This window comes from Salvelinus sp. IW2-2015, unplaced genomic scaffold (genome assembly GCF_002910315.2).
Source record: "Salvelinus sp. IW2-2015 unplaced genomic scaffold, ASM291031v2 Un_scaffold761, whole genome shotgun sequence".
Classification (NCBI taxonomy): Eukaryota; Metazoa; Chordata; class Actinopteri; order Salmoniformes; family Salmonidae; genus Salvelinus; species Salvelinus sp. IW2-2015.
The window spans coordinates 5,185-16,066 of NW_019942605.1; the positions used below are offsets into that span (position 1 = coordinate 5,185).

Genomic DNA, 10,882 nt, shown 5'->3' on the forward strand with positions numbered 1-10,882 from the left:
TTTAATCTTATTAAAGCTGAATAATGTTCTGTAAACGAGTCCATGCCAACAAATCCAATACGTCATTTAAATTTAAATTTAAATGTCATTTAAAACTATGTTCAGTAAGCACAACTTTTATTTTGAAACTAACACTGTTTCCTTTACGCTGCTATGTTAGGTCAGGGGTGGAAAAAACAGACTGCTTCAACCTGATTGGCTGAACGTGATACGCTTACATCTGAGACTACCATTCAGCATGGTGGTGGGAAATGGTGTTTCATAAAGAAAGTACGCATACTTTCCCCGTTTTTTGTAGCCTCGACATGAAACCGAGTTAAGGAGGAAATCGAAGCTTTTGCAGCCTGAATGGAGAAATACAAACCATTCGCAGGGTGACACTAGTGTATTACCGACTGGGCACATTAAGCCCAGACGACAGTGGAGATCTATAGCGCCTACTAGTGGCTCCCCAAGTTACATGGGGGCGAGGCGTGTGCCACCGTACCAGTCAACATAGTCAGTTCAGAGCGTAACTTCATTTACGTCATTCCTAGCCAGTGTAGTTGTAGGTCTATCGGCAGAAAAAAAAGAGCTCAGGCAGTGCCTGTCCTGCTGTTCAGTGAACGGTAGTTGTCTGACTAGACTCATCGGTCTCCTCGACAGCTCGCCATTGTGTAGAGCTCCACGGCTATTTTGGAGAACCGCGGCGGGGAAATGAAAGTATAGACGGCGAAGAGTTCGATGTCTGGTGTTCCTCGTTGTAGATCCTCTGTTCTTGGCGTCAATTTGACCCCGATGCAGGATTTGAAACCCTTGCTGGAACTACATGTGGTAAGTTTACGATTGCGCTGCTTTCACCAATGTTAGGATTATGTAAACACGCTTCAACATGGAATAATTATGCGTTCGTTTACGTATACATGAATTATTAGCCGTTATTTACCTGTTGTCATTCTCTTTTTTTTTTTAAAGCATTTTGTCGCATTTTGTTGCTGTGTTTTGAGTCGAGAGAGAAAACACCTCGATCTGAGTGGCTTTTTTGATACATTTAGCTTCTTGTCTGTTATGTTGCATGTGGAAAGAGGCCCTAATGTTTGAAACCAGAACGTAATATTGTTTTTAAGTCGCCAGGTCAGTGAAGAGCCGACTGAGTACTTTGTGGCAGGTGGCGGTGAGTAGGCTATGGCGCCCCCATCACAGCCATAGGCTATCTGTGGCGTTTGCCTTTGGAGGTCAAGGTCAGCTGTTGTGACAGCTACAGTAATACGTCAGTGACAGTTCATACAGTGAATTGATCAAACATGCGTTTTGGCATTACAGAGAACCAAAACCATTCAATTTATGTATCAATAAATAAAAATCGTTGTTAGTAGGCTAGTCATCCGTACGATTTCCCGCAGTCTTAGTGCTCCAGTAGTGGGAATGTCTGAATAATGTTTTTCTGACATTTGAAAGAGCAAGTGACACCCACTTTGTTTCGTTTCAAATGCTAGAGCCATGTCATACCAACAGTGATCATAGGGCCTTGGCTACAAAACCACTTTTTGGTGGCATGTAACTCGTTGAGGGAGTGGGAGGAGGAACTTCACACCAATATAATTTTGTTCACTGAAAACGTTGCGGTTCATGTGGGTCCCAGTACAATTGCTACTTTGTAAGTACAGGAGCGTTATATAGTGTTGCATATTTTTACATTTGAGACTTGCCCGTAGCTTTGTTGTGACTCATCAGATATTGATTTGGTCATAACATTGTAGTTGTTGTTTGAGTGACTCATTGTCACCTTTTACAGGAATATGATGAGCCATAGTTCCTGGAAACGAGTAGTTTAGAAAATAGAAGGCATTACATGCCTTTTCAAACTGTTTAGGCTAAAAGTTAATGAGTACGCCATACTTACAGACTTGACTGGGGGAATGGGGCCTCTGAATTAATCTGATACAGCCCTCTGCTTTTGTTTGACTGTTTTGTAAAGCTTTTAAATACTGCTGTTCAGATTTCCAAATAGTTTAGCGCTGGTTCAGAGATGTGGGTGGCAAAAAGGGCTAGTTCTGACTGCTGCCTTGTAGGAACCTAACAGTGCAAAGTGTTATTTGCATTTCAACTGCAGGGCAGAGTGACATTCATATTTGCACAGGGAAATATGGATGTTTTCTCTTTTGTGTAGAGTTCCGTTGCATGCATTGGAAATGATTGTGTCGCAGTTCAACTTAGAGGCCGAATGCAACATTTCCTTCATTTGTTTTTATAATGATGTTAAAGATTTTAAAAGCATGTTCATGAATTGCCCATCAAAACACCAAAGAATTGGAGTGAGGCATTATTAATAAAATAGGAAAAAGAATAGTAAGAAATCCACCAAAGGGCTACGAACATGCAACGATCAACCACAAGGAATCTGCACAGATTTGCAGTAGGCACACAGTCCACACTACTACTAGACTCTGCATTCCATCTCCGTGACTAAAGTCCACCTTTGCTTCCTTGACTCTGTCTGCTCTGGTTTCCAGTAAACACTATTCGTTCCTCTTTTTCTTTTTCTTCTGCTGTGCGAGCAGGAGGGCTGAAGTTCACCTAAATATTTCAGCAAATTGGCTCTGAAATCCCCCTCTTGGTGATCAATCAAAATAACTCTCCGTAACTTTGCGTCTCTTCCAAACAAGCTTAGGTCCATCCAAAATGGCACCCTATCCCCTGTATAGTCAGATTATTTTGACCAAGGCTCTAGTCTAGAGTAGTGCACTATATAGGGTGCCGTTTCAGACGCAGTTGGAGTCTCTTCCAAACAAGCCCAGTAAAGCAGTGCTACAAGCATCCACTTGCCTGCTGGAGAAACCTAGGCAAACAATCCTAATGCCAGGCCAGCCTGGCTTCTGAGTGTGGTTTCTCGCATGACCAGAGCCCAATAGTGAACCTTGTCTTTCAACCTGGCATAAAATTATTATCTTCCAGGAACGTTTTGGGCAAATTTGAAAATGCCGAAAATGCTTGCATTCCAAATACGAATGTTTAACTTTTACTGCATTCTTGAAGGACTTGGAAGTCTGACAGAACTTTCTAAAGAAATAGTGTGGGAAATAGAATGATTAGGCTTGTTGATGAATGAGGGTTGCAATCTCCGGTGCAGGCTGCACTGTGTGTCATTGAGAAAGGTGCAGGATCTGGAATTGCTCTTCCAGCCTAAGTGTGCACAGCAGACTTTGTATTAGAAATCGGTGTACAACCGAGACCCTCCTCAAGATGACGATGCCTGCTGAGTATGTGAGGCATGCAGCTGCCTGCTACCACCCTAAAAAAAAAAAAAGTAAAATCCAATGACATTTTGACCGTGTCTCAGATGGGGCTCTACAAATCCCTGGCACTTTGTGGAAGTACACACTGAAATAACATTACTGAATAATTATCAATAACATGTGGACGGATTCTGGGTCGTATTCACTCGGAAGCAAACGGGGAGGGACTGCTTGAACTTGTCCAATAAGAAACTGCTGTTTTTAATATATATTTTTTTCTCTCCAGTTAAAGCACGTTGTGCTACGGTGTGCACTAATGAATACGACCCTGGTGTATCGGAACACAGAGCTCTTGGGAGAACCAAGAAGTTCATGTTGGGACATGAGTTTGAAGTGGTCATGTGCTCGAGGGGTGGACATTGCCTCGTCCCAATCTGAGTGTAATCTGAGTGCCATCGCTGTAAGCCTGCTGCGAGTATGGAGTGAAAGAAAGCCTTCTGTGTGGCTGGAATGCTGTTGTAATTGGACACTTTTGTGTTGTTTTTGTCAACGGAAGGTGTGTTCCTATTTCTATATTGCTGCTCTTTTTTTCCCTTCTCTCTCAACTCTCCCTTTCACCTTCCTTTTCCTCTGTCTTTCTCTTTGTCACCCCTCTTTTTCCCGGTCAGCCGAAATCCCCGAAATCTTCTCTATTCTCTCTCTCTCTCTCTCTGCATCTCTCAACCGTCTTCAGACAGTGTCAGCAGATGGCAGCGTCGAAGGGCCCCACGTGTGAAAAGAATAAGTGAACAGAGCAGGGGTGGAATAGGGGTCTGATGAATAATTTTACTGAGTGGGGGAGGTATGTGGAGGCATAGTATTTGCAGCGAGGGAACAACTACAAAATGTAGCCTAGCTACATCAAAGTAGTGCACTAGTGAATAAGGGGCCATTTTGGATGCACCCCATGTGTGCACTGCACACACACAAGTTGCTCTCTCACCTCCACTTCATATCCAAGCAGCAGCACCAGCTGCAATAGTGATGGCAGCCTGAGTGGAGAAACATTTTGGTTCTTTCTTTCCTCCCTTGCTTGTCCCTCCTCCCTACCTCATCCATACCTCCTCCCTCTCTCTCCCTGGATTCCCTGCTGACTGTATTCGTCATGGTAACAGGCGAGTGTGGAGCTATCCCCAGCCACGCGCATGCACTTCCCTCCTTGTGTGGGCCCTTGGGGGGGGTTTGGTGTGCTCAGTGTTCAGAGTCCAAGTTGGCGTGTGTGGCTCTAAGCAAAGCTGACACACACAAACCCTCTCTCTTTCTCACACACAAACCCTCTCTCTCACTCTCTCTCTCTCTCTCTCTCTCACTCATTCACTCTCTCTCTCACTCTCTCTCTCACTCATTCACTCACTCACACACACACAGCAATGTTCTCTACAAGAACACGGTTTGGAAATGGGATAGTGAATCTCTTTTCCTCTGGCTTTCATCAAGGTAGCACACGTTACACAACGGACTGAAAGGGGCGAGTCTCTCGCAGGCTGTGTGCAGTAGTTTATGTAGCGGGGTAGTATTACACGTACCGGTGAGACAATGCACTGCAGGAGAGGTGTGCTCCGTGCTCCATCTTAGGTGACAGTTTGGGGGGCATTCTAGTGCGCCGGTTCCCAAACTAGGGGTCCCTGGTATGAAAATGGGGCCGTGGGAGAATTTCCCAAATCCTGAAAAGAAATCATCATTCTAAAAAAAAAAAAAAAAAAATGTTGTCTTTATCTCAATCATTGTAATGTAGTTTACCTTTTAAAAATCTAAATGGGAAAATTATTTAAATTTTAAAAGATCAAATTCAACCAGAGAGCGCCGCACTTAGTCGTTGCCCGCTACGCTATGAAACCACACGCTACTGCAGACTTTGATATTACCGGCCGCAATTGATATGGTGAAAACGGTGTGTGAGGGCTGAGATGACCATGCATTTACTTTTTTGTTCGCTATACATGTAGTGGGATGTCATTCATAAGGACATATTGTTCTGTCTCATGATTCCCGAGCATGAAACGTCACAGGGCGTGTTAAGTGTGCTGCGTGGCTATATTGACGAAAAACAGGTTCGGTGGGATTGAATGATATACTGTTGCACAGATGGGGGCGCCATCTATGGCGGGCAGGCCTCTGCCATATGGACGCATTGTATGATACATCGAGAGCAACTGGCGGGCAGAAGAGCTGTGCACAGAACTCAGAGATGTACTGCAGCAGGTTAATTGTAAAGTACATCAAACCACATTCACTGCGCACACGCCTGTTCACAAAACTGTGGAGATATGAGTTCAGAGCATGACCACGTTCTATTTCACATTGAGGCTTGGGGCTATTGAGGGGGAGTGTTGGAAATATTTTTTTTTCGCATTGAGAGGGGAACTGTTGTCATTCACAATGGATGTAAAAGAAAACAGACTTGGTTGACTTTCTGTGTAATGAAAAGAGTGTCTCCTTGCCTTTTGTAACAGACATATTTGGGAAACTGAACACAAGCATGCTGGGGAAATAGAAAAACATTCTACAGATCAGTGGATTCAGAGAGAACTATTATTATTGGAGAGCGAGGGGGAACAAAAAAAAACGGTCATCCGTCTCAGAATACCAGCTCGGGAACTCGGGCCTCTTTCTAGAGCTCCGACTGTCCGACCTGAAGATCACTGATGTCATGATTTTGCCTCCATATTTCTAAGAGTTCCCAGTTGTCTTGAAAGCACCATCAGCGCTCTCGTCTGGATTAAAATCAAATGTCGGTCCAGGTTGGATGTGACAGCAGAGATGAGGTGGTGGTGAGAAGATTCATTATGTCAGACAAATTATCAATTGACTGCCATAGCCCCAAATAAAATAACAAAGTAAACATTGGATATGACCAATACTTTTTACATGTTGTGTTTTATATTTTTGTTCAGTATGCATGTATATATATAGATCTCCCTCTTACTTACATACAACAAAAATATAAAACGCAAGCAACATGTAAAGTCTTGGTCCCATGTTTCATGAGCGGAAATAAAAATATCCCTGACCATTTCTCCTTTGCCAAGAATCTGTGTATGTATATACAATTGAAGTCAGAAGTTTACATACACTTAGGTTGGAGTCATTAAAACTAGTTTTTCAACCACTCCACAAATTTCTTGTTAAAGGCCTACCTTTGAACTCAGTGCCTCTGCTTGACATCATGGGAAAATCTAAATAAATCAGCACAAGGGGACAAAGATCATATTTATCATATTAATTACTTAAAAATCATACAATGTGATTTTCTGGATTTTTGTTTTAGATTCCGTCTCACAGTTGTAGTGTACCTATGATAAAAATTAAAAACCTCTACATGCTTTGTAAGTAGGAAAACCTGCAAAATCGGCAGTGTATCAAATACTTGTTCTCCCCACTGTGTATATATATATATATACACACACACACAGTTGAAGTCGGAAGTTTACATACACCTCAGCCAAATGGATTTAAACTCAGTATATATATATATATACTATTTTTTTTTAATATATATATATATATATATATATATATATATATATATATATTTATTTATTTATTTATTTTTTAAAGCCCAAATGTGACCATTTTGAGCGTAAATCGATAAAACAGCAGGTCCATCTCTGACTGTTTTCTATGCTGTGTCCGGGCAGGAAGTCAGTTTCCTGTGCTGACACGTCTGTTAGCACCGTATTCTGATTGAGTCAGGTGGTTCAGTTGGGAACTTGCTTGTGTTTCCAAATGGCTCCCTATTTAGTGTAGTACTTTTGACTAGGGCCCATAGAGCTGGTCAAAAGTAGTGCACTATAAAAGGAATGGGGTGCCATTTGTGAATCTTCCACTTTGTCAGAGCTTGCTGCCACCCACCTAGTCAGCTGACGCTGCCTCACATGCTAGCTGGTCAGCTGACACAAAAAAAAACTCCTGCCCCCCCCATACACTGACGCTGAGCGTGTGTTCGCTGCTTGCTCGTTTCATTTCTTGTCACTGTTTGCGAGGAAGCCCCTCTGCTTCCAGGAAGCTCGTATTGTAGTTTGAGTGAGAAGCTGATGTTTTCCACTTGTTATATTGCTGATAAAACTGTGAACGAGGGGTTTTCCATCTAACAGATGTTTGTTAATTTTAAACACTCATATCGCATACACATACAAGTGTGACTAACTGACATCTCACTTCGTTTTGATGTGGTATGTCTCCCAGCAGTCATTCTTTCACATAGCTGTGTCTCACTGACTACTACTCACTCTTTCACACATGAAGTAAAAGCAACCATATATATTTTTCTCCTGACACCTTGTTTCTGGTCTCTCCCACAGATATATGTTGGGTAACGGCGTGAAGCGCAAACTGGATGAGGACGGCCTGGAGGAGGGAAAGGCGCTCCTCACATCAGCGGCCGGAGCCGCGGGCAGCCACTCAAGGGTTAACTACACGCTGCAGCGCCAGACGGTGCTAAACATCTCCCTGATGAAGCTGTATGGGCCGCCGCGGACGCCCGCCACCGAGCCAGCCCTGCAGCGCCGCGTGCTCATCAACAACGTCATCCGCCGCATCCACCACGAGTTCAAAGAGGAAGGCGGCGCGGGGCTGCGCGCGCTCTTCTTCGCCGTTCCGCCGCCGGCGCCGAACGTCACCGAGGACGAGGGCTACCACGAAGCTCCGTCATCCACGTTCAGCGGCGTCCTCTCCCCGCCCCTCTCGCCGCTGTCGTCGCTGGATTCTGGTTTGACCCCGGCCTCGCTCCTGGAGGACGACCCGCCACTGTTCTTCGCCTTGCCGCCGTCCTCACCCCACCCACTGGGTCACCACCCTCTCTCGCCGAGACTGTCAGCGCCTCCCCCAACACCCGCCAAGGACAGCTTCTCCTCAGCTTTGGAGGAGATCGAGGAGCTGTGCCCCATCGCAGTGACAACCTCTACTACCTCCTCCCTACCTTTGTCTCCTCCACCTTCACCCCAGCCCCCACCCTCTCTACCAGCAGGGATGGACATGAAAGAGGAAGGGAGGACATACAGCCCGAAGGACAAGGAGTCGCTCTTGCTGGACGAAAGTCAGGCTGCAAAAACCGTGTTGGCAGACCCGCCCAGCGCCCCAGCAGACTTGTCGCCCACCTCCGGTGGCTTCCTCACTGACTTTGCCCTGGACGACATTCTATTCACGGACATCGACACCTCCATGTATGACTTTAACCCCCCCTGCGGCGCCTCTTCAATACCGCAGAACTTGGGGGTGTCCAAAACGACCCCCATGGTCACTGCAGACGACCTGGTCAAGACTCTGTCCAGTTACAGCGGGGGAGGGGTGAGCTCTCCGCCTTTGGCTCAAAACCAGCCCTTTAAAATGGACCTGGCTGAGCTCGACCACATTATGGAAGTCCTGGTGGGGTCTTGACTGACATCGGGGTAGTGTTCAATAGGCACAAAGCAGAGGAAAACTGAGTGAAACGGCAAGTTGCTTTTCCAATAAGAAATGCTCATTTACATTTTCTTTTGCGAAGCGTTTTGTTACGGTGTGCCCTAATGAACACGACAAACCGGATAAAAAGTGCCGTAGGAGGCGAAATGTTAACCCTTTTTAATTGTTTTGTTGTCCGGAAATTGTAAGAAATGTAACAGACTTCACCAGAGACGTTTTAACTACACTGTGCATGCGTTGTGCTCGCCTTTCCAAAATGGAAACAATGTTGAATATACTGTATGGAATGCATTTATTTGAGTGCCTTTGTCTGTACTACTCTGTTCCTTGATTTTATATAGCTTTTTTGTTTATCAACACAGCCATTCATTTTCTCTCTTCTCCAAATGCAAAGAGTGAATTTATGTACAGCTTTTGCATACAGCACCATAGGTATACACTGATGCGTCCAAATTGAGGGTACTTAACAATATTTTGTATATGGACAACTTATCAATGTTAGAATTTTTCATAGGCCTCATTCAAGTTTTTTCCCCCTTCTATATTTTAATGTATTATTCACAATTTGTTAGTTGAATTTATCATACTGTTGTGTGTGAGCTTTCAACTCTATTTGTAGATGGACTATGTTTCCTTTTCCTGTATGGCATGTTTTGAATTTACTCTCAACTGATCTGACTCAAAAGGATATCAAGTGAAATACAAGGGTAACCTTGTATGGTCTTTTAGTTCACAGTTCAAACACAATTGCAGACAAAATCATTTGTATTAAGTGATTATGAAGTTATTTATTATCATCCATTTCTGGTGTACAGATATTTATTCAAACATGACACTAACTTTTGGGTTGTACAGAACATGCAGTGAAATTCTGCTAGTAATGTGTGAAGAAATGCTGTGTAATATATTTTACCCGTTTTTTGTTTTTCAGGGAAGTGAATGCTGTAAGTCAGTGTGTGTGTTTGTGTATTGGGCTATGTCTCCGGTATTTGTGGCAATCGATCAGTCGGGAAACAGTTGGCCAACTACTTTGTCAGTGGTGACTTTAGTAATCCAAAGCCTTTTAAAACAAAGCATTTCTCTTGTCAGTCAGTGGCAAAAAGCAATTTCTGCTGCTTACCTCTTCTATTCTTTGCATTATTATTATAAAGAAATTGAAGCAAATGTGGTCATTTCCAGTCATCTCGCCAATTTTTTTCAAAAAAAAAAAAAAAGTTGACCTGTTTTCAAGAACGGCTGTATTTTATCACTGACCTTGAATCTGTGCCTTGTTCTATGCAATATGTATTAATTGGTTGGAAATATCTGACTATTTTTATGTATAAATGTGCATATGACTTTAATGCAGTTTTACAGATAAATTTTATACAATAAATTGAAATGAAATGTCAACAGTTGTCAGCCTGTGCATGTGTCACATTTGAACTAATACCCTCAAACTCAACTTTGGACCTCATATCCAGTTCCACAATATATATATATTTTTTTCATTGTTCCCCTCTAATTAGGGACAGACTTATATCTGGAACACCAGGTGTGTGCAATTAATTCAGGAAGAACAGAACTAGCAGGCTGCAGACCTCGTAAGGTAAGAGTTGAATACCATTGCTCATGATTACTAGTGGCCTGTGCTAGTATGCCATGTTCTGGTTGCGCTCCAATGTCAGGTTATACTATCAAAGGTAATTTCCTGTTTGGAGTTGATAAAGGGCAGGGCTAGTCTGCACTCTATGGTTCAGGACTTCTGGGTGCCATGGGTGAATCTCAATTGCATTTCCTTGGGGTTTTCTCGTTTGGGCAAAAGTCTGTCCTCCGTGACCTGGAAACCGATGTGGTTCGAGTGTGATTTCGTTAGTAGGCAAACGGAATACATTCCTCACCTCTAGCTTCCTTTTGACGAGGAAGCACCAGTGTATCCCACCATGGAAGTGTTATCTGCCACACCCCCTTTGAATCAGCTGTTGGATTGTCGGAGTTAGAAAATCACGCACGTTTAAAAACAATATGCTATTTTATCTATAAAATGTATTGCACGACTAACTTTACACCTTTTGTGATCCACCCCTGTAAATGTCATTTGCCTGATGACGAGTGAAGGAACATCTCATTTCAAACAAGCACATTTCCGTCGACGTTCCCTCTACTCCTCACCTCTTTTACCTTTTTCAAAATGAGGCGAGAAAGAACACAGGAATTGAGAAAAGGCCCTTGACAACTCCTGTCCTTTT

The 10,882-nt window shown here is 43.5% G+C and overlaps 1 protein-coding gene across 1 annotated transcript; it reads left to right on the forward strand.

The window, feature by feature from the left end:
* Positions 1–235: 235 nt before the first annotated feature.
* LOC112068822 (SERTA domain-containing protein 2) lies at positions 236–10,046 on the forward strand. The gene is made up of 2 exons (XM_024136033.2): positions 236–813; positions 7,556–10,046. Exon 2 carries the CDS (start codon positions 7,560–7,562, stop codon positions 8,628–8,630), a length of 1,071 nt encoding a protein of 356 aa, XP_023991801.1. The 5' UTR covers positions 236–813; positions 7,556–7,559; the 3' UTR covers positions 8,631–10,046.
* Positions 10,047–10,882: the final 836 nt, after the last annotated feature.

Bases quoted from the DNA above. Each gene is read 5' to 3' on its own strand.
- LOC112068822 (XM_024136033.2), top strand. From the start codon at position 7,560: ATGTTGGGTAACGGCGTGAAGCGCAAACTGGATGAGGACGGCCTGGAG.